We start from the raw sequence: 27,411 nt of genomic DNA, 5'->3' as shown, positions 1-27,411 counted from the left end.
GTCCACAAGGGAAGGAAGGTTCAGAATTGGAGAACAGGTAAGAATGAATGAGGCAGAGAAAAAGGCACAACAAAAACAGCCATTTTTTTTTTTTAAATCAAGTAAGATGTATCCATTTATCAAATATAATCATTTTCTTAGGCAATAAAATAACTTAAAAATAACCTCTCGTCTTTCTATCTCTTTTCTCCTTTCTTCCTCCCGCTGTCTCTCCAATTCCCTCTGCTTCTCCAAGCGTTTTTCTAATTCAAGTTGTTTCTTCCATTCTTGCTCCTGTAATTCTCTCTGTTTTCGCTCCCACTCTTCCTTTTCTTTCTGGGCTTTTCGCTCTGCCTCCCTCTGCTGCTGCTCCATCAGGGCTTGGCGCCGCTTCTCCAGTTCCACGTTCCCTCGCTCGTAGTTGGCCTTCCGCTTGTCCTCGAAAGTAACTAAATAAGGTAGACAGTAAACACTCTCACATGAAGAGCCCAACAATGTGGACTCCAATTTCAACACACTCTTGCCTCGTGATCATCTGAGTGCTGTTACTCTGTGGATACTTCTCTTAAGGATAATTTTACCTCAAATATAAATAATAAAATATTTACTTTTGTCTAAGAGTATTCATTTTTGGAAAACAAATTTCTAAGTATGAATTCATCTGAGAGAGAAAAAATAATTTTACTATTCTTGCCAATAAAACCATTTTCCAACTTTTTTCTTAGCATTTTCTTCAAGGACAAAGCTAGATGGCTATATATTTATTTGATATATTTCACTATATTTTTAATACTTTAGAACATCTACATATATACTTCTTCAACCAATATTTAAACTGTTCTTTACAGCTTAAGATTTTATCACATCACCTGCTACAGTGATTTTTCCTAAAGTGAGAGAAACATTTTAACTAGGATATCAAATACACAAACTCTTGCCAAATGTGCATACTTTCTTCCTAAATACACTTCTTCTCATTTTTGACTATCTTAATTTTTTGCTTCAAAATCCAACCCATTCATCAAATAGTTTTCTCTTATGGTATATAAAATATTAAGAATGTAAAAATTCTAGGGGCGCCTGGGTGGCTTAGTCAGTTGGGTGTCCGACTTCGGCTCAGATCATGACCTCGCGGTTCCTTAGTTGGAGTCCCGTTTTGGGCTCTGTGCTGACAGCTCAGAGCCTGGAGCCTGCTTCTGATTCTGTGTCTCCCCCTCTCTCTGCCCCTCCCCTGTGCTTGCTCTCTCTCAAAATAAATAAACATTTAAAGACAGAGAAAGAATGCAAAAATTCTAGATACTCATTTACATCTCAAGGTAAAATTTAAGAGAACCCACTATAAATATACAACTTAGACACTCGATGTTACCTGGTAATTTTTTCTGAGGTTCCTCTTCTTGAATTTTCTGATATGAAGGCAGAGTTCCATTAATGGAATCAATTTGCTTTCCTCCTCTAAGAAAAGCAAACAAACATATTTAGCAGTCTGGGAACTCTAGACCAGACTATACATACAGTTATACTACCAAATGACTAGAGCCATTTAACATTCAGAATACAGCATCAGAGACATTAAGAGTGCAATATGGTCTGTAGTAACCATGTACAGCAGGATACGGACTGAGAAAGAGAGAGAGATCTGGATTCCCACCACAGTTCAGCTGACTGCAGTCGGTGAGCAAGTTTTGTTTTTAATCTCTTTAAGTCATCAGTTTCCTTATCTATAGTATGGTGGAAACACACCTACTTGTACTCCTTCCCGGCATAACTCATTAAATATCAAAATCAAATGGCAGTGTAAATGTTTAACTTCCTCCTAAACTAGAGCAGAGGCCTCAGGAAATCGCTATGTAGTAATCATGTCTGTCCCCAGACATGCCTCTTCCCTCCAGAGGCGCCCACCTGAAAGATGGAGGGACAAGTTCAGGAGGCAACGTCAGTGGCAAGGGCTGTCCAGCTTTGGCCATGTCAGTGAGATGCATCGCAAGGATGAACTCTTCGGCTTTCAGCTGTCCGTCGCCATCAATGTCAGCCAGGGTCCTAAAGCAAATGTGAATGTTCCCAGCTTAGAAACAAAGGCTATTTAAAGTATTTTCAAAAGAGTTCAATATTCTATTTTTAAAACAAGAAAAATGAAACAGCTGGATTAACATACTTTAGGGAAATGTAAATATATATGGAAAAGTGAGCTTATTTTTACCCTTAATTGTCCTATTGTACAAGAGAGGGGAGAAACTTTGAAACAGAAAAGGAAACGTTCCTTCTGAAAATGTGGCTTATCTTGTTTCATGGATAATTCACCTATCAAATCAGTTATCTCTAAATTAAAAATGAGATATTCTCAAACTCTCCGCAGACACCATTATGAAAAAGCAAACTAATTTTACCTGCAAAATAATTAATACCAAATTTTCAAGAATAACATTTTGTACAATTTTACTGGCTTTCAAAGTTGCATTGATCTTCAAATGGCTGCTCTTATGGAACATCTCTGAGTCACAAACTTTTTCAGAAACAGGATCTTTCTTACCATAGTGGATGTATAGTTGAAAATCTTGACAAACTCACCAAATAGTAGCTAGCTGAGTTTGAGAAAGATTTGACTGAAGAAGGGCATTTCTAGCTTGAAAACCTGATTGAACAAGGAAACCATAAAAACAAAAAAAGAAAAGAAAGAAAGGAAATTCTTCAGTCTCTTTAAAGTTATGAAAACCTAAATAGCTGTATCTACAAAATAACACTGCTGCCACCCTGGGAACTTTTAACATTGGAAAGCTTTTACCACATGCAGGTACTGAGCATTCAGCACCAAAGCACAACCCTTGCCCCAAGGAATTTAAATCTAGAATTAATAAGTCAAGTGCTCCCCCAGTCCTTTTAGAAAATAACAGTCCATGCCACTGACCAACATGAAGGACCGAGGGCTGGCACAGAAAGTACTGGAGGCCAAGCTCTCGGCCTTCCTCGTGCTCCCCATGCAGCCCCAAGCACAGCTCTTTTAGTGTCTTCAGATTTTCTCTTCTCTCTCTGATCTTTCCTCTTCCAAATAACCTGTAAATGCTGGCATTCCCCAAGGCTCTGTCCTGGGCACTCTGTTCTCTGTGTGTTCACATCTGTGAACTTTCTGTGACTTTTAATAGCACCTAAAAGCTGATGATTCGCAAATGTACACCCCAGCCCAAACCTCTCCTCTAGGTTTAGACTTCTATAACCAACTGAAAAACCTACCTAAGTATTTCACAGGTATCTCAAACCAAATACATACAAAGTAACTCTCTCAATCCCCATTTACACCCCTCTTCCTAACCATCACCCCAACCATTCTCCCTCAGTCTGCCCTTCTCTCTGGGTGGCATCACTGCCCATCCAGTGGCTCAAGCCAGAAACCAGAAAGTCACCCATGATCCCTCCCTCTCATGTACACCTATATCCAACGTCAAGTTCTACAATTTAACATCACTGCATGTCTGGGTCCTTCTCACCTTGTAAGTCCCAACTTAATGTCACCTTCTCAGAAAGGCCTTCTCTGTCCACCCTATCATCCAATATACTTCTGCTGGTTTCCTTCAGAGCTCATGTGACAAACTGTAATGTAACATTTATCTTCCGGGTTACCTGTTTATTGTCTGTTTCCACTATCATGCTAAGTTCTACAGAGACCAAAACCTTCATTGCTTTATTCACTAACATATTATACCCAGTGCCAGGTACATAAATGCTTAATATTTGCTAAAGTAATGAATAAAGTTGTAATCCAAACTACTCTAAAGTGCAGTAAGGACTTATGGGATAGGGTCTGAGAGTAATAGCAGTTAGCATTCACTGAATGCTTACTACATGTAGTAAGCTGTTCCAACTTCTTTTCCCTGCCTCAATGTTCAAAAATACATAATAGGCTTCCTGATCTGCATTTTCATGTCAGGATAATAGTCAGACAGGAATCTCAGGCATCTATTCAGAACACAAAGTCCTCATCTGATTCATAGGAGTATTCACTCCTGGTGGGCAACTCTGTGGCTTTCTGACCATGGATAAAATCACATGGCATCTCTAGGGAAGGTCAGCTAGTCACTAAAGCAGGTGTCGCACCTCCCATTCCCAGGTGACTGACTGAGCCCTGAGTACTGGAAGAGTCAGGCCCTATTCAGGGTTCAGCCTGAGTTGAGGCCCACCCAAATAACTCTGCACAGAAGACAGTACATCCTCCAACTCCTCCACAACAGGTCCCACCACAGAGCCAGCACGAACGCTGCTAACACAATGTTTCACTGAGCTTTGAACATGAGGTCCTGGTAATCAAAGCGACATATACTATACGGAACAAACACAAATACACCATAAATTATAACATGCAATTGGATGTTTATATTATATAACTTTAAAATGTTTTTCACTTTCTTAAAAAAACCTGGTCATTTAATAAAAATCACATAAGGAAAACCACTGGAAATAGCTCATGGCCTCATCCAACTAATTACTCCTTAGTAGATTTCACATAGGAAGTAAGATTTGAGGAGGTTTTTGCATTAAAAGGAGAATTCTTCTAATAAAGAGAAATGGAAGGCTACTGCAAACCTAGAAAAAAGGTCTAATAACTAATGTTTCAGCTCTTGGACAAAGAAAACTGAAAGTAGATCCCTTAGCATTAGGCAACAGAGCAAACAGGAGGAAAAAGAGAAGGAATGTAATTGGTTAAAAGCATACTGGTGGAAGGCTTAAATGTGTGCAAAGTATGAATAATACAAAGTGTTACAGAGAGCTAGCAGAGTACTTCACTAAGAAAAGCTCACTTGAAGATGCCCTGCCTTCAAGTTGGTCTACCAATCCTTTGGATATCCTATTTCCTGTGGCTATAATGTTAGTCCCTCATTCTCTATGTGGTGATCTACTCATCCTCGAAGATCCAGCTCAGATGTCATCTCTTCTGTGAAACTCTCCCTCTCGTATCTTCAGTGTTAGTCACTTTCTCATCTATATTAATCACAGCACTTTCAAACCACTAATCAAATACTATGATTATGTGACGACCTATATACTATGGACTCTTCAAAGACATGGACTGTGTCTTCCTCCTGTGTATTCCAGTGCATCACAGAGTGCCCAGAAATTATGTGATTCAGAAACTATGAGTCAATGGATTCATTTAAATAAATCATGAGAGTTTAGGGGGGAGAGAAGAGGAAGAAAATTAGATCACCACAGGCTACACTCATTGAACAAAGCACATCATGTAAGTCTAAGTCAGCCCCATCCTCATATACTTGGGCTTCTGCTGTTTCAGGACACCAGAAACAACTATTCTTTTTTTTTTTTTTTTTTTTTCTAAATCCTTCCCTTAACTATGAATATACACTTTACTCTCATAGGTCTCAGAACAGTAACATTCTCTGAAAACCTAATACACAACCTTCATACAGTGTGGCATATATAAGTAAATAACAGTAAGGACTCATTCTTTACAGCAGCTCCCCACGGACCTTCAAATTCCATCTTTATGTTTTTAGTACATACAGAAAATGTACTAATTGTAAGTTTTCAGCACCTCAGGAGGTTTGTGCATGGCCCCTTCCCAACAGAGAAACTATAATATTCTGATTTCGATCACCATCAGTTACGTTTCCAGTTCTTCAGCTTCATATAAATGGATTAAATAAGTATGGATCCTTTGGGCCAGGCTTCCTTCATTCAATACATTATTTTGCTGTGTTCTGTTACAGAAATATACCACGATTTATTTATCCATTCTCCTATTGATAGATACTTAGGCTTTTTCTTTTCTGGATGTTTTGAATGAAGCTGCCATGAACATTTTTGTATGCCTTTTTACTCCACTTTTATTAATTTGAAAAAAGAAACCATTTATTTATTTATTTATTTATTTATTTAGACAGAGAGAGAGAGACAGAGAGAGGGAGAGAGGGAGGGGTGAGAGGAAGGGCAGGGGCGGGGCACAACAGAGGATCTGAAGCGGGCTCTGTGCTAACAGGAGAGCACTCAATGAAGGGCTCAAACTCACGAACCATGAGATCATGACCTGAGCCGAAGTCGGACACCTAACTGACTGAGCCACCCACATGTCCCTAGTAATGTATCTTTAAAGAAAATATTGTACATTTTTGCTTGTCCCATCAATTTCAAAGCCTTCTTGCTCCCTTGCCCTACTGCACAGAGACCTCATACTCCTATTCCATAGACTACTTTTCAAATTGTCTAAATATGCCATGTACTTTTAGCTCTTGGGATTTCTTCTCTGTCACCCTCAAATGTTCCCACCTTCAATCTGTATTTGTCCAAACCCTAACTCTTCATGATGGAGCTTAAATGCTCCCTTCCTATGTCTTATCTGATCTCTTTAAGTATTAGTATCTCCCATTCTATGTTCCCTAGCACTTTAGAGCTCTATTATTTTAAAATACTTATTTTATTATTCCGCCTAAACTGTAGATTAGTTGCTGAGTGAAGAGAGAGGGGGAAAGTTAGGAGGTAGGAACTCTACTTGCCTTTCACCCTGTTTATATCCCCTTCACTACTCTTAATTGGAAAAGTTCAGATAATGTTCTAGCATGGACTCAAATGTTCTATAGGGACCTAAGGGCAATTCTTATGGAAGCATCTGGGTTGGAACACGAAAGGGTAGACAATGCTCCCGGGAGGTTTCAGTAAGGGCAAGCAGAGAAAGACCCAAGTAGGGAAGGGACCCACAGGGAAAATAAGATGAAGCTAAGTTCCACACACTCTTCCCTGTCACATGAGGGTCTCCTTTCACTGCACTGGAGGATGAGGCTTCATCTTCTCAAGAGAGAGGTCTTTCTTCCAAAAAGGTGGGTGTACACCTGTGTGCTCAACTTGACTGTAAGAACTTTGAAGAAACTGATCAAGTTGTATCCATCTTTGAGCTCTCACACAACTTAAGATATCTGTATTTATCAAATGCCTGCTAAATTTTTTGGATGCTAAAATTTTAGGTGAGTTACAAAGTACAAATTCAAATAAGAGTTCTTCAGTAGGAATTCATATAAAAAAACCTTAACTCTCACATCCTGAAACATTGTATGCCACCTACCTGAGAGGTATCCACTCATGCTTTTGTCAAGACTATTAAATTTTTGCCGATATTTTAACCTTGAAGGCTGAGGAACCGCCCACTCTAAGGTCCCAGTCTTGGGCGAGTTTCCAGAGAGTGAAGCAGTTGAAGAAGTTGAGCTACAACAAAATTTATTAAAAAATTTTATGTTACTAAAAAAAAAATACACACAAACTTTATAAGACAGAGACATTAAGAATCACACCTTCTATGGTACAATAGTAATTGCTTCTGATATTTTAAAAATTTAAGAAATTTAACCTCATTCTTAGGAAAGCAAATACCATATGAATTACAGAACTACCAAGAACCTATTATGTGCCAGGCCCTGTATGGTGCTAAGGCCTTAACAAATACAATTTCTTTTTTTTTCAACGTTTTTTTTTTTTTTTTATTATTTATTTTTGGGACAGAGAGAGAGCATGAACGGGGGAGGGGCAGAGAGAGAGGGAGACACAGAATCGGAAACAGGCTCCAGGCTCCGAGCCATCAGCCCAGAGCCTGACGTGGGGCTCGAACTCACGGACCGCGAGATCGTGACCTGGCTGAAGTCGGACGCTCAACCGACTGCGCCACCCAGGCGCCCAACAAATACAATTTCTAATCCTCCTAACAAACTCAGAAGGTTTTACTGTCCCCACCTGTTTGACGGGCAAACTATGGCTCAGTGAAGGTCACACATATCCATTGGGAGTCTAAGCTAGGATACCAATCCTCCTCTTCTGAGTTAAAGCTAACACTCTTGGTACACCGCCTTAAGGAGTACTATTATGATTTATATAAGGGGTGATGAATGAACACTGAAGCTTTTGTGCTTTCTAAAATTTAAAAGCTATTCAATCAGTAGAATTTGCTCAAGAAAAAAATTAATAATACACCATGGCTATGAGACTTTTTAAGAAACATATATATATATATATATATATATATTATTTTTTAAAGGAAAAATATGTAATTTGGGGGCAAAAACTTGACAATTGAAAATACAGCAGGGGCGCCTGGGTGGCTCAGTCGGTTAAGTGTCTGACTTCAGCTCGGGTCATGATCTCACGGTCCGTGAGTTCGAGCCCCGTGTCAGGCTCTGTGCTGACAGCTCAAAGCCTGGAGCCTACTTCGGATTCTGTGTCTCCCTCTCTCTCTGCCCCTCCCCTGCTCATGCTCTGTCTTTCTGTCTTAAAAATAAATAAAAACATTTAAAAAAATTTAAAAAAAAAAAAGAAAATACAGAACATTTTTAGTTTACATGGAACATTTTTTTTGAACATTTAACAATTTTATTTATTTTTATTTGTTTTTACATTTATTTATTTCTGAGAGACAGAGAGAGACAAAGCACAAGTGGGGGAGGGGCAGAGATAGAAGGAGACACAGAATCTGAAGCAGGCTCCAGGCTCTGAACTGTCAGCACAGAGCCCGACGCAGGGCTCGAACTCACAAACTGTGAGATCATGACCTGAGGTGAAGTCGCACGCTTAACCGACTGAGCCACCCAGGCGCCCCAAACATTTAACAATTTTAAAAATAAAACCTTATTTTATGTGAGTTAGAAGTAGTAAATTTACCTTAAGCATTTTACATTTGGCCATTCTAATGTAAAACCTGGATAAGCTCAGAGCTACTCTTTATTGGAAGCATAAAAAGCTGGAGGTTTTAAGCCTTCATACCTACTAGATCCTAAATCAATCAGAGACTGGGCTTTCTGTAAACTAGCACCGCTGAGTCCTCCCATCATGAGACTGTAAGACGACGTATGAGGCAATGCTAAAAAGAAAAAAGAAGAAGAAATGAAAAAGGTTCACACAAAACGATATCACAAACTATGAAGGAAATTTGTATTTATTGGGACAAAAACGTAACGGTTTCTTTCTTTAACAGTTTCTGACTCATTAGATAGTAAGTACTTACTTGAAGAAGAATAAGGAATGGATAACGGCTGAATGAGGCCAGCGGTTCCATTTGGTAGTGACGATGTGCTAACAGAAGGCACTAGGGGAGTAGGCATCATTAAGGGAGGAAGGGTGGTCCCTGAAGTCGCAGAGGGTAAGGGGGTTGCCATAGGTGCAACTGGAGGCAATGAGTGAGGAATGGACAGATTGGGCATGCTTCCCATTCCTAAAGACAAAACAGAACACATTTTCCAGTGCTCATAATCAACTATAAAAGCACATGCCAGAAAACAAGTTTACAGTACAGTGAGCAGACCCATGTTTATAGAGACAAACTAGGCTTCTTGTTAGGGGCGCCTGGGTGGTTCAGTCGGTTAAACATCCGACTTCAGCTCAGGTCATGATCTCACAGTCTGTGAGTTCAAGCCCCGCGTCAGGCTCTGTGCTGACAGCTCAGAGCCTGGAGCTGGCTTCAGATTCTGTGTCTCCCTCTCTCTCTGCCCCTCCCCTGCTCATGCTCTGTCTCTCTCTGTCTCAAAAATAAAATAAAAACTTTAAAAAAAAAAAAAAAAGTTCACTAAAGCAGCTTGGTGACCTAGCAGTGAGGGAGATACTGCTTTCGATATCAATATTCTGACCTGTGTGAACTAAGGGAATGACTACTAAGGAGTTAAAAATTCTCTTCTAGCATCATCATGAAAGCTAAGCAGCCTTTTCCAATTAAATGTTAGAAAGACTGTATTACCTGATTAGATGTGGGGTTTTGTATAAGGATAATAAATACAGTGCTGTTGAGTCACTCAACTAACACGTACACATACACACATTCCCCCGATGTCCCCAATCCCCAAAAAAGGATGTTCTAGTTACTAGATACTATAGGAGAGCCATTTATGCATATGCATTATTTGCAAGAAGAAAATATGCCATATATTTCACTTTTCTTATAAGTAACACATCCATGCATTTAAGGACAATTCTTTTTAATTTTTTTTGATGTTTATTTTTGAGAGAGAGAAACAGAGCATGAGCAGTGGACAGGCAGAGAGAGGGAGACACAGAATCCAAAGCAGGCTCCAGGCTCTGAGCTGTGAGCCCAGAGCCCGGCGCGGGGCTCCAACCCACGAACTGTAAGATCATGACTTGAGCCAAAGTCAGATGCTCAACCGACTGAGACACCCAGGAGCCCCAAGGACAATTCTTTAAAAGGAACAAAATGATGACTTTTATTTATTTACTAACTAGGTGCACGATAAAAGTACAGTCACACAATGATTTGGTATTTATGTCCAGAGCTCACTACAGCAGTGAAAGAATTTAGTGGTTTAAGATCTGACATCTGGAATGAAAGAACAGGTTTCAGATACACAAAAATGCCTAATCCAATGTTCTAGTCCAGTGAGTGCTTCTCATATATAATCAATAAGAAACTATCTAATCAGGGGCGCCTGGGTGGCTCAGTCGGTTGAGCGTCCGACTTCAGCTCAGGTCATGATCTCACGGTCTGTGAGTTCGAGCCCTGTATCGGGCTCTGTGCTGACAGCTCAGAGCCTGGAGCCTGCTTCGGATTCTGGGTCTCCCTCTCTCTCTGCCCCTCCCCTGCTCATGCTCTGTCTCTGTCTCAAAAAAAAATAAAAAAAAAAAAAAAAACATTAAAAAGAAAAACTATCTAATCAAAATTAACAGAAAACTGATTCCCTCTGATGAAAGTGTAAATCAAAGTCCATAACTTTTAGCCCTAAATTTAGCTGGGTAATTAATCTTTAAATCAGAAAAATTTCTACTTAGGAATAGTTTTAAATTACCCCCTAAATTAAACCATTTCAAGTGAGTTTAAAATTGTTCACATTTTTTCTGTTACTCATACAGAGTACAGAGGAAACTAAGAACAGTATTTAAGATCAGCTCTAACCAGGGGTGAGGTCATATAATTTATGATCCATCTGGGAACTGTGAAAGGGGACACTAGCCAGACTTGAGGCCAGAGCAACAGGCATAAATCAGAACTGTCCCTGGAAAACTGGGACACGAGGACACCCCTGCTATGACAGCGACTTTAATATTTCTTATCTCAGACATGAAATTTAACTTGGAGTCTAAGGATTATTGTTTTTGCTAACAAACCCTTTTCTGTTATTGTGTCCAGGACAAGTTTGACTATCAAATGCAGCTAATTCAATTAATAAATGCATACCAAAACGAGCAGAAATTAATGGAGAGAACATAGGAGGTTGTTTCATAATAGGAGGGAGGACCACGGGCAGCTGCTGGCCTTGTAGCTTCAGTTTGATGAGCTTCATCGCTATGGAGAATTCTTGCTGATCCATCTTCCCATCCTTGTTCAGGTCTGATAAAGCCCTAAAAGGACCATGATGTGGGCAGAATGCTATGTAGGGTCACCATTATTTTTGAGGATCATAAAATATGAACAATGACATAGCATTCACATATAGATCATCACTTAATGATAATCATACATATAAAAATAAACAAAACCACCAAAACTAAATAACTTATACATTAAGAAATACTGAACAAGGATACCATCTTATAAAATACTGCCAGTCGACACAGAATCCACATAGAGAGAAACTATGAGACCTTTGGGAGGAGTTCCACCAGTGTGGACAGAAAGAAATTATCCAATAGTATAATCATTCTAAATTTAATTTATTAATTTGTTCAAATATTTATTGAAAGCTTGTGATGTGTCAGTACTCTGCCAGGCATGGGAATATTTCAAGTGGAAAGAAAGATGGGGTAGCAGTTGATATTTATTGTAAACATATTAAAAAACAAAACACTAGATAATATAAAGAACAATTTTGTTTAAGGTCAGAGCAGGAAAAGGGCGGACTAATTTGGTGTTTACAGATGATGAAAGAAATGAAACTACAAAGTAACAGAAAGAAGATTTTGAGAGTCTGCCAAATTATAAAGAAATGTTTTTCAATGGCAATGTATACATCTTTCCTCAAAAATTCTAAGGACATTAAAAATTTGTCCAATAGAACAAAATCCCAATTATTCTCATTTAGTCAATAAAATTAACTTTTCTAACAGCTGAATACTTAACAACAGACTACAAGTAAAAACAACTTTTTATTAACACTGTATCAAAAACAAAACCAAACCAAATCAGACTACCGGAAATTTAGGTTCATCTACAAAAAAGAACACTTTAGGGGCGCCTGGGTGGCTCAGTCGGTTGGGCGTCCGACTTCGGCTCAGGTCACGATCTCACGGTCCGTTAGTTCGAGCCCCGCGTCGGGCTCTGGGCTGATGGCTCAGAGCCTGGAGCCTGCTTCCGATTCTGTGTCTCCCTCTCTCTCTGCCCCTCCCCCGTTCATGCTGTGTCTCTCTCTGTCTCAAAAATAAATAAAACGTTAAAAAAAAAAAAAAAAAAAAGAACACTTTACCATATTTCAGCTAAAACAGGAGCCGGCAGGCCTGACTGTAAGAAAAAGGTACGTGCTTGATCACCTGAAGGTAGTAAAAACAAACATTAAGCAGCACATTAGTAAATGGAATTCTTCCAATGTCTCTGAATTATGGTAGCGGGCAATAACAATAACGCTACTGATTTATCATCATTTTAATTTCAGTCATTAAACAACTACACAGAAATACACATATACAATTATTTACATTACATGAATAAGACTTAGATGTTTTAAAACAAAAAAGTCACAAAAAAAGTTACAGGTGGGGCACCTGGGTGGCTCAGTTGGTTGAGCGTCCAGCTCTTGGTTCTGGCTCAGGTTATGATTCCAGGGTTGTGGCACTGAACTCTGAGCTGGGCTCCGCTCTAACTGTGGAGCCTGCTTAGCACTTTGTTCCTCCCTCCCTCCCTCCCTCCCTCCCTCCCTCTGTCTCTCTCTCTCTCCTTCCCTCCCCTTGCCCCTCTCCCCCACTTGTGCTCTCTCTCTAAAATAAATACTTAAAAAAAATGAAGTTATATGCATTAATCAATAATTAAAGGTTATATTATTCATCTTAGTTTCTCCATATTAACTGAGGTATTTGATAATATCTCCATTTAATAGAATTCCTAATTGAAAAACACTATTCTCTAGAAAAATTCTAAATAAAAAATACCAGGTGTTGGGAAAGACAGTCCCCCATGGGTCTCTCACAATCCTATATGTCCTGCTGTGTGGGCCAAGAAGGCAAGACCCTTAACCACTTTCTACCTGGGTCATTTCTCAGAGTTGGGTTTGCAGTGAGCAATCTTGAGGCATGAGGTAATGTTTCCCCTGGGCCAAAAAACAAGCCTGCTTACCAAAAATGGTGGGTTCCCCTGGCTCAGGGTTCCTGTCCTATAACACAATCACTGCATGTTTAACATCCTTTTGAGCTCTCTACATCACCCCTTAGGACTCAGGGGACAAGAGAAGCTAAGAGGAACATGCTGATGCTCAAGCTGCAAGCTGTGCCACTCGTTAATAAAGTCCTTTGTCTCTGGATCAGGAACCTTGGGTCTTGTGCCAGCATCCATGAGACAGTAACAGACTACATTGTTAACTTACCAGTAGGGTAATCAAATTCTAGCCCTGATACCAGGGAAGGTAGCTATTATTATAGAAGTACAAATAATATTAAACTCTAATGGCTAAGAGGATGGATTCCAAAAGCAGACTAAAAAGTTTCAAAGCCCAGATCAACACTAACCATCTGTAAATACAGACAATATAGCTATCTTACAAGGCTACTGCAAGATTAAATGAGATAATGCACTTAAGTACAGCATCTGAAATACAGTACAGATTTGGTAAATATTATTCATTATATTACTATAAATAAAGTGCTCACGTGCTTTGGCACAGAAAAAAAGTTTAATTTATAAAAAAAAAAAAAAAATGTGAAAGATACACCTAAATTGATCCTCCTTAGGCTCCGGAGGTCATTTTGCAAAACAAGGGCTAGTGCCAACAATCAACACTTGGTATCACCCTCAAAAACAGAGGGCTAGCATTATAAAAACAGATCACAGAAAAAAAAAAATCTAGATTATTTTCAAGGAAATGGACCTGACACGTATTTCTTCTAGACTTAGTAATACTGATTGTTATACAGGTAATTGGCACAACATATTAGGAGCACATTAATAAATTTGCTTGGATAAAAGTCTCAATTACCTCAAGAACTAACCCGAAAACATTCTAGAAATAATGTTAAAGTGTGAAACTGGACAAGTAAACTGAACTTCTTGAAATTCTTGATTATCATTTAGGATTAGGAAAAGATCTTCCATATGCCAATTCCAAAACAACAAATTAAACCAGTTCCAGATAAAATAAAACCGCTGTTTTTTTTTAATTCATGAATTGTGATAGGAATTTTATTTTATAATAATTCAAATTTGATGGTAATCGAATTAAAATTCTAAATTCTAAGGTATTACATGAAAAGGAACATAATTCATAATTGAAATATAAACACAAACCTGTTATGTAACCTCCTGAGGGTTTGAGGTTATCAAACTGCTTGTCATGCTTAGTCCGTTCTTCAGAGGTAATAGCCCACATGTTTGGCCCTCCTAAAACATAAGTGAAAGACAAAGAAATTGTAGTATATATATGAGAATGCTCAAAATAATTCTAAAATGTAAATATAAAAACAAGTGTCCATTTACTGACAGTACTCTACCCCCACGTGACACAAAAAGTAAAACTCTTTCATGACCATATATACATAGCACAGCCCTGAGGCTTTTCACTCATTCATCTAATTAACAATTACTATATACCACTCACTGGCAATGGGCAACAAGCTAAATTCCGGAAATAAAAAGATGAATAAAATATCATTCCCATCCTTTCGACACATTGAACATAGCTGATAACCACATATACTTCACTTCTGACTACCTTTTCAGTTTACTCAATTCCCAACGATAAGAATCCAAATGTTTAAATGTATCGACTCATACACACTGGCTGTCTATTATATGAAAATCTGCCTTACAAAGCTGTTGCCGGGAATGCGTTTCATTGAAAAGTAGGTGCCCACTCTAATTTTAAACACTAGATGGATCTGATTTAACAAATATTTCTTAGCCCTAAATGAATGGATTAAAAAAAAAATCTATAAACATCCTCTCTTAAAGACAAGTTTTAAGATTAAAGTTAAAAATAAAGAAACAGATGTACTGAAGAACTAAGTTCCTAAAATAGTTAAACCTACACACTTTCTAAATAAATACCAAACACATAGTAAAAACCTACTTAGTTTACTGGTTTATTATAAAGTAAACAAATTACCCTGTCATGCCTCCTGTGACAATTTGGAAAAATGATGATGACAATAAAAAAATAATGACAACAAAAGACGACAGAGGGAAGCAGCTGGCTTTTACTGAGCCCCGACTCTGTGTCAGGGCCTTTTTAATGCAGTAAACTCACGGACTCTCACCACTACCCTATACAGGAGATACTATTATTATCATCCCCATGACACAGGTGAGGAAAGCAAAAGCCCTGACGGCAAAGCTAGTCGCTCAAGGTCGCACAACTAACAAGTGGCAGAGCTGAGATTAGAACTCAGAGAGCCCAAACTCTGCTACACAGTCTCCCAATATTTATGGAGAAGAGGCTCACATTCCCTGTACCTTAGCTGCTGCCTCCAGAAATTAGGAAGATTATGTAAACTTATAGGGTGGTCGTAAAAACCATATGTAATGTGTAATGTGTCTATTCTAAAAATAACACTAAATATAATTTTTCATCTATTAGATTGGTAAAATAACAACAGCTAACATTTAATAAAACTTGACACATGTTAGGTATTTTTCTAAGAGCTTTATGTGTATTGTTTCTAAAAGTCTCACAAGAATTCTATGAGGTAACTATTACTACTATCACTGTTTTCCAGAGGAGGAAACAGAAGCATGGGAAAATTAAATAATTTGCCCAAAGTATCAAAGTTGTTAAGTGTTAAAAGATAGGATTAGAATCCACAGACTTAATTAAGAATCTTAAACTATCTGCCATGATAGTTCAAAAGAAATAGACCCACAAATATATCGTCACTTAATTTCAACAAAGACATCAAAATAATTTGGTGGGGAAAAGATAGCCCTTCCACTGAAACATGTGGATGTTCTGAAAGATGTTCTGAAAGAACCAGACATCCACAGGAACAACAAGAAAAAACCCAAACCACCTCAATCCTGCACCATATACAATAATTAACTCTAAATGGATCATAGAATTAAACACAGGAGCCAAACTATGAAACTTCTTGAAGAAAGCAAAGAAGAAAATCTTTGTGACTTTGGATTAGGGAATGACTTTTTAGGGCAAAAACTACCCAAATGATTTAAACTTTTTGTTAAGCTGGACTTCTCCTTTCTTAAAGACACTGTTAAAATAAAAAGAGAAGCTACAGACTGGAAGAAAATATTTGCAAAACATAATAAAGAACATGTATCCAGCATATATAAAGCACTATTCAACTCATTAAGACAATCCCTGCTCCCTGCCTCAAATAATGGGCAAAAGATTTGAACAGACATATGAACAGACATATTGAAGATACACAGATGGCAAAAAGCATGTGACACGATGTTCAACGTCATTGATCATCAGGGAAATGCATAAGAAAACTACAGTAATACTGCCCTGGGTGTGGAGTCTGCTTGAGATTCTTTCACTCTTTCTCTCTAAAATTTAAAAAGAAAAAAAGGAAGAAAAACTACAGTAAGATACCACTCCATGCCTATAGAATGCCTAAAATTTTTAAAAAAACTGTTGACAAGGATGCTGAGCAACTCAAACTTTCACATAACTGATGGGGAAGGAAACGATTTAGAAAAAAAAGAGTCTGATAACGTCTTATGAAGTTAAAATATGCATTTCCCATTGCAACCCAGCATTAAACTCCTAGGTATTTACCCAAGAGAAATGAAGACTTTTTCCAAATAAAAATCTGTCCTCTGATGATTACAGCAGCTTTAGACATTTGGTTTAGAGACCAAAATCTGGAAATAACCCAGAGGTGTTCTGCAGATGAATGCACAAACAACTTGTGGTACACATTTATACAATGGAATTCTACTCCGCAATGAAAGAATTTCATTTATATGACATTCTGGAAAAAGCAAAACTGCAGGGACAGAAATCTGACCAGTGGTTGCCAGTGGCAAAGGAGGGTGGTGAGGGAAACTTTTGGGTGACGGAAATGTTCCATATCCCGATTTACATGACTGTATACATTTGTTAAAACTCATCAAACTATATACTTAAGAAGGGTGAATTATACCTCAATACGCCCAACTTAAAAATTAAACAAAATAAAAATATAGCATCTAATATATGCTTGCTACATGGAGGCTACTCAATAAATTAGTTTCCTTACTCAACCCAATCCCAGGGAACAGTATAATTAAGGAGAAGTCAGAGCATTAAAATCTTTCTCAGGCTCTTTCCTTTCTGGTAAAGGTACCCTTGCCAGAAAATACCGAGAGCGAGGCTTTTTAGTCAGAAAACTGAAGGCTATTTAAAGTCTGGAGAGTCTGGTTAGGAAGGCCTGAGCTGCTCTAACACACAGCAGGGCACATCCCCTGGGCAAGGGAGACTGCTTCCTAAGACTGCAGAGGGTCCCGTGGCATCAGGATAGTGCTTTCTTATGTCCCACCACCTCCTCACCTTTCCTTGGCTACCTATCTTGACAGTGGCCAAAGCAACCTATCTGATTTCTTGCTTAGTTCTTCATTACTCCAACCAGCCACCCTTACACCTTTGTATACATTCAGTCAAAAAACACTTAGGGGGCACCATTGTGACCAAGGACCAGGGGTACAAGGATGAATGAAATGAACTCCTTAAAGGAGCTCAGAGACTCCCTTAGCCAAAAGAATCACATACAACAATCATGATTAAATATTATGATTAATGTCACTTACAGATTAAAAATGTTCTAAAGCATTATAACAAGGAATAATTTTCAGGTAGTACTTAATCTTTAAATGTGAGCACTTCAAAAAAATGACATTAAAACAAAAGATATTAATGCACTAAGAGTTTTACAGAAAGGAAAAGTTAAATAGCAATAAGAAAAGTAGGAAAAATATATACTTCAAAAACAATTTTAAAACAGTTGATCCAATTCTGGCTTTCTTAGAATATATACTAACAGAATCTTTTAAAGAGCCAACAGTTTATTATTTTGAACTTCCAGTAAAACATCTCCCAATATTAGTCTTTAGTTGTTTGTAAGCCTTATAGAAAGTCAGAAAAACCCAAGTTTTGGGGTTAACGTTTAATATTTCCTTAAAAAGCTAACAACATTTTACACTGTCTGACCACTTTAGAAATGTATTAAAATTCTATCCACTTCCCCCTCTCATCACTAAATTGAGAATGTGGTATTTTCATAAAGATTTCTGTTGCTTATTCTCATCTTCTCACCTACTGGCTCTGTCAAAAATGTTCTTATGGTCTATGCAGAAGGAAAAATACACATTTATAGAACAACCACTATATGCTAAATCCCCTGCAGTAAATAGTGTCATCTCTGTTTTACATATATAGATACACCACACATGTATATGCATATGTACACACACACACACACACACACACACACTCCACAAGGTTAAGTCACACAGCTGAGTAGTCAGCAGTATTCTAACACTTAGTTCTGAATGTACACAACTCAAACATGTTATACCCTGCTCGTATGCTATGAAATTAAATGAAGACTATTTCTGGGTCCAGTTCAAAATAATCGTCAAATGATAGATGTTGACCCAGTACAAACTTCAAGCTCTAAAATACAACTAGAATACTGGTCTAGATAGAACTAAAGCCTCAACTGGGACTTGAATAATAAATCCTTGGGCTGTCAGAAATGCAGACAGTACTATATATGATTCTGTAGGCCCAATGTTAACAATTTCCTAATTACAGAGATGAAAAGACTAATAAACTCTCAAACTGTAAAAAGGTAATGAAACTCTAAAAATAAAATGGCATTTTTTTCTTCCTAAAGCCATTTGCTGTTCCTGTTCCCTCCCCTCTTCCATATTTTGGATATGGCCACTGCCACAGGCTTCAGAACTTCTTACTCAGAGAACCAACTTCAGTACCCCCATGATTTTAAGGCTGGAACAAACTACGTTACACTGCAGTCAACAGGCAGTGACATGAATCTGAAGTACCCTCTTGCTTATCACCTGATGACTCAAATATCAGGCTCTCTGTATTTACAATTTCATTACATGTTTGAAAAGCAGAAAGCAAACCTACCATGATTAAAGAAGACTCTGGCAAGGATGATTCTGCTGGTGCAGAAGACACCAGAATTAGAGTCACGAGTGGTAAAAATATGACGCACTGATCTTTTTTGCTCTGTTGAGGAGATGGGAAGTGAAGCATCAAAGAGACTAAGAAAAGAATATCTGCTCAATAGAACTTTCTAAGATGACGTAAATGTTCTGTATCTGTATCCCACACCATTTCCAACACAATAGCCACTGGCCACATGTGGCTTTGAGAACTTGAAATGTGGCTATGTGACTGACGGACTGAATTTATTTAATTTTTATTAATTTAAATTTAAGTTGAAATAGTCACATGTAGCTAATGGCTACTATATAGGCAGCACAGCTCTGTGAGACCAAGTAAGTCTAAAGTCTGTGGTTAGTCTTGGGATGATAAAACAGGGCAAAATACGAGAAATATGTCAGAAGCGTTTAGAAACATGGCTTGGTCTAGGGCACTTATAGACAAGTTCCAACAGTACTGGGCATCAAAAAGATTTATCATCATCTATAATTGAGGATTTGCTAGAAGAGCAAACACTGCTTTGGAAGGCTTTGTGCTACATACGTGGATACCTCTTCCAGTAAGATCTTAATCTCTGAATTGCACTTCATTTAGATACATACAAGATTATCCTCAATCTTCAACTACATTATAAACAAAGTGGGAGGATATCACAGTCTACATTTGTTATCAATTCTTCAGAAGTTTTAAAAAATTACTACCTTTATTCCTATACACCACTTATAAGTAACTGTCCAACATTTTGTCTGATATTATTCATTCTTTTATATACAATGCAATGAGCTACAAAATAGATACATAAATGTTAAGGGAATGGAAGAAACAGAATGAAGTAAGACTGGGCCTACACTGCTTTCTTTCATGTTCATTTGGTTTATAATACTTCTTAACACTTTGGTTGAAGTTTATAACTAAACTATGTATTTAATACAAACTCCTTTGTATGGTGCACAGAAATCCTCAAATTTGGGAAGAGCACATTACTACCATAATTATTACCCTGATTCTAAACTTATGTTTACTACTCATTATGGAAAAAAAAACCCATTATTTAATTTTTAAAAATTGTGGCATCAAATAATCTTCATAATCCCACACCATTTCCAGCAATGCTCACATTGATCTTTAAATAAGAGTTCTGAAAAGGCAAACAAAACAAAACAAAACCTTTATCTCAAGCTCCTCAACACTGAATTCTTCCACACAGAATTTAGTTTTACCTCTTACACAAATAATTCATTTTTCCAAAACTTTCCTAAATCTCACAAGGTCAATCCTGAGTCTTAAGGTTTTAGATATACAACATGTATTTTTGTATTAATGATGTGCTTAATTTGGCCTTATGACTGAAAATTTTTTTAAAATGTAATTGATCAAATACTAGATGGTAACATTAAAACAGAATTGCTTTTTTGCAAGTGATAGAATTATTCATGATGCTTCCCTCTTTTTTTCCCCTAATGTTCTTTAATATAACTGCTTTCAATTTAAACGTTAAAGACCTAGACTCTCTATTATTTTTTATTTGTAACTGGCTAATGAAATTTACCACAAAATTAAGAACTTTGCATTTTAGATTTCTTTAGCAATTTAAAAACATAATGCATTTTCTCAATTAATTCTATATGACATACACAGTAACTTAATACTAAGGTGGGTCAATTTGTATTTGGGAAAAGAATTAAAACTAGAATCAGAAAAGAAGCTTTAAAAGATTTCTGTTACTGAAATTACTTAAACATTTTCTTTAAAAATGTTTCATATTAAACAATTATGTGTGTAGGCATACACAATCCTTAATAAAAAGAAAACTTAACTATATGCATAGATTACTAAATGAATCTTTATTGGCTTACTCATTATACAATCATCCCAAGCTATAGAAAACATCTTTAATATTCTTCACCTTATAGCACTCTGCTTTCTGTCCTCCCATTTTATGCAACAAACACGAAATACCTTTAGGTTATTCTTAACTGCTCAAAGGCAAACACACATACCAGATGATACTGCAGACATGCTTATACTGAGTCACAGGAACTACTGCAGTGTTCTGAAGTAAACTATCAAAACATTTTCAGTAAGAATACTTTAAGTTTTGCATTTATAAGCTTAAGGAAAAATATCAAAATGAGTATTTTATAACCTCTACAAAAAAAACACCCCCAAAACCCATAACCTCTTTATCTTGCCACAAGCACAAAGCGGCTTACCATTCATAGTTGTGGGAAACTGAGCCATCATGGTCCTGAATATTCCTTGCTAGCTCTCAGCCATCTGCAACATAAAAACATTGTGCCATTAATAATACAACAAGGGCAGATCAGAGCGTTAGTGCACCAGCTTAGCAGTGGGAATGTCTGTCCCCTTCAGCTCACACTTCCAATGGAAGACAATGCAGAGTGCTGCCGCTGCTGAAGAGGCAGGATTTACATTTGGGGAAGGGTAGGAGACTTTGTTGGGTAATGGTGCTGCCTTTTAAAATAGGAACACTTATAAGAAAAACAGTCACATACGTCATAGAAAATACTGAATAAAGAAGCTGTTGGCATGAGCCAACTTTGTAGAAATTAGCTTGGGAGAGAGGAAGGTTGTTCTAACAAGGCAAGATTTTATTTCAGAGATATCAATTGTATAAATTAAGTATATAAAATGACATGGAAACCAAGATATTCTTTTTTTTTTAATCCCCAAACAAGAAAAATATCCAAAACAAATGTAGCACAGAGTTCCACAGGTTTATAAAAATTATCTAGAATTACTATAACATATATGTTTATCTAAACATAACTAAATGCACTAGGGAAAGAAGTAACTTTGGGAATTAACAGCTGTGATTTAAATCCCAACTCTGCTATTTTCCTAGCTGTGACCATGGGAGAGTTATTAACCTTTCTGGGTCTCAGATTCCTTATCTATAAAAAATACTTTACATTAGAGTTGTTTTAAGTATTAAACATAATCCAGTACACCGCTTGAGATACAGTGAGTGTTTGATAAATGCCTGCTATTTTGCAAACATCCAGGAAGGAAGAGTGCAGTATAATTTTGAACCCTGAATTCATTATTTTACTATGAATAAATTCAAAATTCAAAATTTATTCCACAAATCTTGAGGGTAGGACTGGTTAGGGCGAGTGAAGACATAGCAAATTTACAACAATGTACTTAGTAATTAAAACCATGGATTATAACATTGTAGGGAAACATCACTATATTAAAAGACCATTCAGTAGCTCTCCAATTTACCCAAATCATTGAAATATTAACATTTTTAGAAGCCCAAAGAAAAATGTTTGCACAAGCCATTGGAACAAAGAAGTCATAAACAGTTACACATCATGGCAAGGTGTCACTGGAGAAGCTGGCTAACCAGCTACCAAGAAGTGCTACAAGGTACTATATGTTAGTCAATTCAGTGTGCTTGAAGAGATATAGAACTGTATCAGTATAACCACCAAAAGTCACACTAACAAAAGATTGGTATATAAATCCAACATACTGATTTACGAAGAGAAATTTAATAGCCAAGAAACTAACAATAGTTTTTCTTCCTATAAAGCAAACTATAATGTCTACTAAATGTCGATCAGATCATTATGTGGTGAGCAAAGGGAGTCGACAGTGATTAGAATGCTTAATGCTACCAGGCACTAACAGGCCGACACATTTATCTACACAAGAACATGCAAGGACTACCCAACAGGGATGGTTCAATCTCCAATAATACTCTGAACGGCACTACCAACTTTACTCTTCTGACTCCCACCTTTTCTGTATGCTACCAACCTCCCTCTTAAAGTGTACATTCTTTCTTTAGAATGTTAGTTCTTTCTTTAGTGCAGCTTCTACATAGCTAAGGCAACTGTCAATAAAACTGAAAGACAAGCTACTGGATGGGAGAAGGTATTTGGGAATGACATATCTGATAAAGGGTTAGTATCCAAAATATATAAAGAACATATAAAACCCAACACCCAAAAAACAAATGATCTAATTAAAAATGGGCAGATGAACAGACATTTTTCAAAGAAAGACATATAGACGGTCAACAGACACATGAAAAGATGCTCAATATCACTAATCATCAGGGAAATGCAAATCAAAATCACAATGAGATATCACCTCACACCTGTCAGAATAGCTAAAATGAAAAACACAAGAAACAAGTGTTGTTGAGGACGTGGAGAAAAAGGAACCCTCTTGCACTACTGGTAGGAATGTGAACTGGTACAGCCACTATGGAAGACAGTATGGAGGTTCCTCAAAAATTAAAAATAGCATTACCATATGACCCAGTACTTCCATTAATGGGTATTTACCCAAAGAACATGAAAACACTAATTTGAAAAGGTATATGCACCCCTATGTTTACATTATTTACATTATTTACAATAGCCAAATTATGGAAGTAGTCCAGTTGTCCATCTACAGATAATGAATAAAGAAAATGTGGTATATATATAAAATAGAAAATTACTTAGCCATAAAAAAGAATGATCTTGCCATTTGCAACAACATAGATGGATCCAGAGGGTATAATGCTAAGTGAAATAAGTCAGAGAAACACAAATAATTTCACTCATATGCAGAATTTAAGAAACAAAGAAAAAAAAGAGACAAACCAAAAAACAGACTCTTTTTAAAAAATTTTTTTTAATGTTTTTATTTATTTTTGAGAAAGAGAGAGACAGAGCATGAGCAAGGGAGGGTAAGAGAGAGAGGGAGACACAGAATCTGAAGCAGGCTCCAGGCTCTGAGCTGTCAGCACAGAGCCCAATGTGGGGCTTGAACTCACAAACCCTGAGATCATGACCTGAGCCGAAGTCGGACACTTAACCGTCTGAGCCACCCAGGTGCCCCCAACTCTTATAGAGAACAGGTGGTTACCAGAGTGGACGTTGGGTGGGGCTGGGGGTGAATGTGTGCACTAGGTAAAGGGGATTAAGAGTACACTTAACATGATGAGCACTAAGTAATTTGTATAAAGTCACTGAATCACTATGTTAACTTTACTGGAATGAAAAAAAAAAAAATCTTTACTGCAATGGAGCTTTAAACCTGTTACCACACTTAGACTTCACCTATAACTACACTCTTCTTAGGTAGGGAGGAAATTCTACCTATGTACAAGTTAGTTTTTTCTTCACTCCTTTCTCCAAAGGTAATATAAAGTTCAGCTTTTTGAGTTGTTTACCGCACAGAAAAGTAGTATCTAAACCATGGTGGCGTAGTCAAGAACTCACTTAAGGAGTAAGAATTAGTTATAATTGTAACTAATTATTATTGTTTTTATATTTTGTTTTATATTGTATTTGTTTTATATTGTTTATATTGTTTTATATTGTAATTAAATTGTTTTTATAATTTATAATTATAAATTGTAAGAACACTGAATTTGAACCCATAGCTCGCTAGGAGTTTTAAAAGGTTTTAAGGAGAGGGACACAGATTTCACTCAAGACAATCAATGGTGAAGAAAAGACCAAGACTACATCAGGGAGATCAGTTAGGTAAGAGATGAAAACAACAACTGGCACCTGATCTAAAATAGTGACAGGCAGATGGGGCACCTGGGTGGCTCAGTCGGTTAAGTGGCCAACTTCAGCTCAGGTTGATCTCACTGTTCATGAGTTCAAGCCCCACATCAGGCTCTGTGCTGACAGCTCAGAGCCTGGAGCCTGCTTTGAATTCTGTGTCTTCCTCTCTTTCTGCCCCTCTCCCACTCATGCACTGTCTCTCTTTCTCTCTCAAAAATAAACAAACAGTTAAAAAATAAAATAGTGACAGATGGAACAGAAGAGATAGGATGAACTAGAAAAACAATGAAGGGTTTAAAACAGGTAGAATTCAGCGACTCTTTATATATGAAGGACTATGAAGTAAAAGGAATCAAAGAGATGACTCCCAGAATTTGTCTGTGAGACTGGGTGAACTAGTTTAAAAAAAAAGTAAACAGAGAGGAGGTCTCATAAATCGATTTATGATGAAAACTTCCTCAATATAGAAATTCTACAAAAAAGAATAACACTTTTACTTTCCCCATTTTAAATTATCATTAGTAATGTTAAACCAAAATAAGTTACATGCCTGCAAAGAAACTATTTACTTACAAATATGCAGTAAGTCTATTTATTAGGTCTCTGAGACTGAGATAGTTTTAAAATGTAGGAGAAAAATCCTCCAAAAGCATTACATGCAACACACTGTATAACTGCATAAAAGCATGTGAATTACCAAAGACAGTTTGAAGAGAAAGCATGCACTTACAAAGACAAAGAAGAGGATCCCAGGATCACAAAGCCTTAATCAGTTAGATCTAGGTTTAAAACTTAAAGATTACCTATCTAGGACTTCTGGCTAGTCATTACATATTCTATGAATACATCAGAATGCCACATAACAGATGCTCAATAATCACAGGTATAATTCTGAAATAAAACCAAAGAATGAATCAAATAATATAAAGGGCAGGGAGGGCAAATCCCTTCAAACAAGCTGAAGGAACTGGTATTACAGAATCTTTTTTTTTTTTTAACATTTATTTTTGAGAGACAGAGAGAGCATGAGTGGGGGAGGGGCAGAGAGAGAGGGAGACAGAATTTGAAGCAGGCTTCAGGGTCTGAGCTGTCAGCACAGAGCCCTATGTGGGGCTCGAACCCACTAACCGTGAGATCATGACCTGAGCCGAAGTCAGGCACTTAACCGATTGAGCCACCCAGCAGCCCCCAGAATCTTCTTTACCTGGTACACGAGATCTAGCCTGCCATGCATACAGGTATCATATTCTTACTTGTATGTATGCATGTGACATTTGATTGACTGTGGTAACATCTGACTATGGTAGCACAATTTGTTGGAACCAATAAGCTTTTAAAGCATGCTATTTCATACCTGTTGGCTTTGTATCAATTCTTTCTGCCCTGTCGTTGAATTGCTTAACAATTCTACTAATCTACCTGGATAGTACCTATGCAAAAAAATAACACTTGGAATTTTAAAAAATTCAACAGGTACATTTTACGTTAAAAATATCAATTGTTTTACTCTATGTAATCATAATAGCTACCATTTAATGAGTGCCTAGTATTAATGCAATACACTTCTATTACTCACTTATGTGTCACACTCAATACTGAGAATCTAATATGTTCCGGGAGCTTCAGAGGAGAAACAGAGGAGATTGGAGAATCGGCTTCCAGGTGCCAGATACTGCTGGACACCTTTAATAACACTAATAATCTTCACAATATCCCTGCAAGGCGGGTGATACTGTATTCATTTCACAGATGAGGAAAGTGAAAGGTTAAATTACTTGCCTAAATTCACTAAGTGATGAAGCCAGCATGCAATCCCAAACCTAATTCTAAAGCTGATGGGGCTTCCCAGGGGCGTTATCTGCCTCCTCTTCTCTTAAATGGGCATAATCATTTTTTTTTTAATTTTTTACATGTATTTATTTTTGAGAGAGACAGAGCACAAGTGGGGGAGGGGCAGAGATAGAAGGAGACAGATTTTTTTTTCTTAGTTTTTTTTTAATGTTTCATTTCTGAGGCAGAGAGAGACAAGAGCATGAGTGGGGGAGGGGCAGAGAGAGAGGGAGACAGAGAATCAGAAAGCAGGCTCCAGGCTCTGAGTGGTCAGCACAGAGCCCGATGTGGGACTCGAACTCACAAACCGTGAGATCATGACCTGAGCCAAAGTGGGTCGCTCAACCAACTGAGCCATCCAGGCGCCCCAAGGAGACACAGAATTTGAAGCAGACTCCAGGCTCTGAGCTGTCAGCACAGAGCCCGACACAGGGCTCGAACTCACAAACCTCGAGATTATGACTGGATGCTTAACTGACTGAGCCACCCGGGTGCCCCAATGGGCATAAGAATTAATGATGAATGGGTCACAGCTTCCTGCAAGGAGCAGGTCAACTTAATGTTGGCACATTTGTAGGGGAGAAGGCAAACATACCAGAGATGTCTTCCAACACATAGGTCCACACATATAGGTCTATGATGTACACAAATTAGGGGACAGCTAATTCTCGGTCCTCTTGGTGTAACCCTCTCAGAGGAAGAAAGGAGTTATCAGCATCTCCCCAGCTACATGCCTGCTGCCAGTTTCAGGCATGTGTGATTGGAGTCAGCATCCAACACCTGTCCCTATTCCTTAAAAGGGG

The 27,411-nt window shown here is 37.6% G+C and overlaps 1 protein-coding gene across 12 annotated transcripts in view; it reads right to left on the bottom strand.

The window, feature by feature from the left end:
• Positions 1-27,411, bottom strand: part of ITSN2 (intersectin 2) — a 145,655-nt gene that overhangs the window by 89,265 nt on the left and 28,979 nt on the right. For 6 of the 12 annotated variants that reach the window (XR_007462358.1, XR_007462357.1, XM_049651948.1 and 3 more), the window contains exons 2-13: positions 21,452-21,515; positions 19,200-19,301; positions 14,396-14,488; positions 12,369-12,432; positions 11,144-11,307; positions 8,969-9,175; positions 8,728-8,824; positions 7,043-7,182; positions 2,548-2,611; positions 1,882-2,019; positions 1,349-1,434; positions 166-428 (exon numbers count right to left, since the gene is read on the bottom strand). Coding sequence is in view for 10 of the 12 variants with exons in the window: in XM_049651948.1 (XP_049507905.1) it covers positions 166-428; positions 1,349-1,434; positions 1,882-2,019; positions 2,548-2,611; positions 7,043-7,182; positions 8,728-8,824; positions 8,969-9,175; positions 11,144-11,307; positions 12,369-12,432; positions 14,396-14,488; positions 19,200-19,301; positions 21,452-21,482 (1,449 nt within the window). In the remaining 2 variants the exon portion in view is untranslated. Of the gene's footprint in view, positions 1-165; positions 429-1,348; positions 1,435-1,881; positions 2,020-2,547; positions 2,612-7,042; positions 7,183-8,727; positions 8,825-8,968; positions 9,176-11,143; positions 11,308-12,368; positions 12,433-14,395; positions 14,489-19,199; positions 19,302-21,451; positions 21,516-27,411 lie in introns of those variants that run through there. The other 6 variants (XM_049651953.1, XM_049651952.1, XM_049651954.1 and 3 more) reach the window with 2 other exon arrangements.

Source organism: Panthera uncia (assembly GCF_023721935.1).
Source record: "Panthera uncia isolate 11264 chromosome A3 unlocalized genomic scaffold, Puncia_PCG_1.0 HiC_scaffold_12, whole genome shotgun sequence".
NCBI classification, from domain to species: domain Eukaryota; kingdom Metazoa; phylum Chordata; class Mammalia; order Carnivora; family Felidae; genus Panthera; species Panthera uncia.
This window is presented reverse-complemented; position numbering and strand designations above follow the sequence as displayed.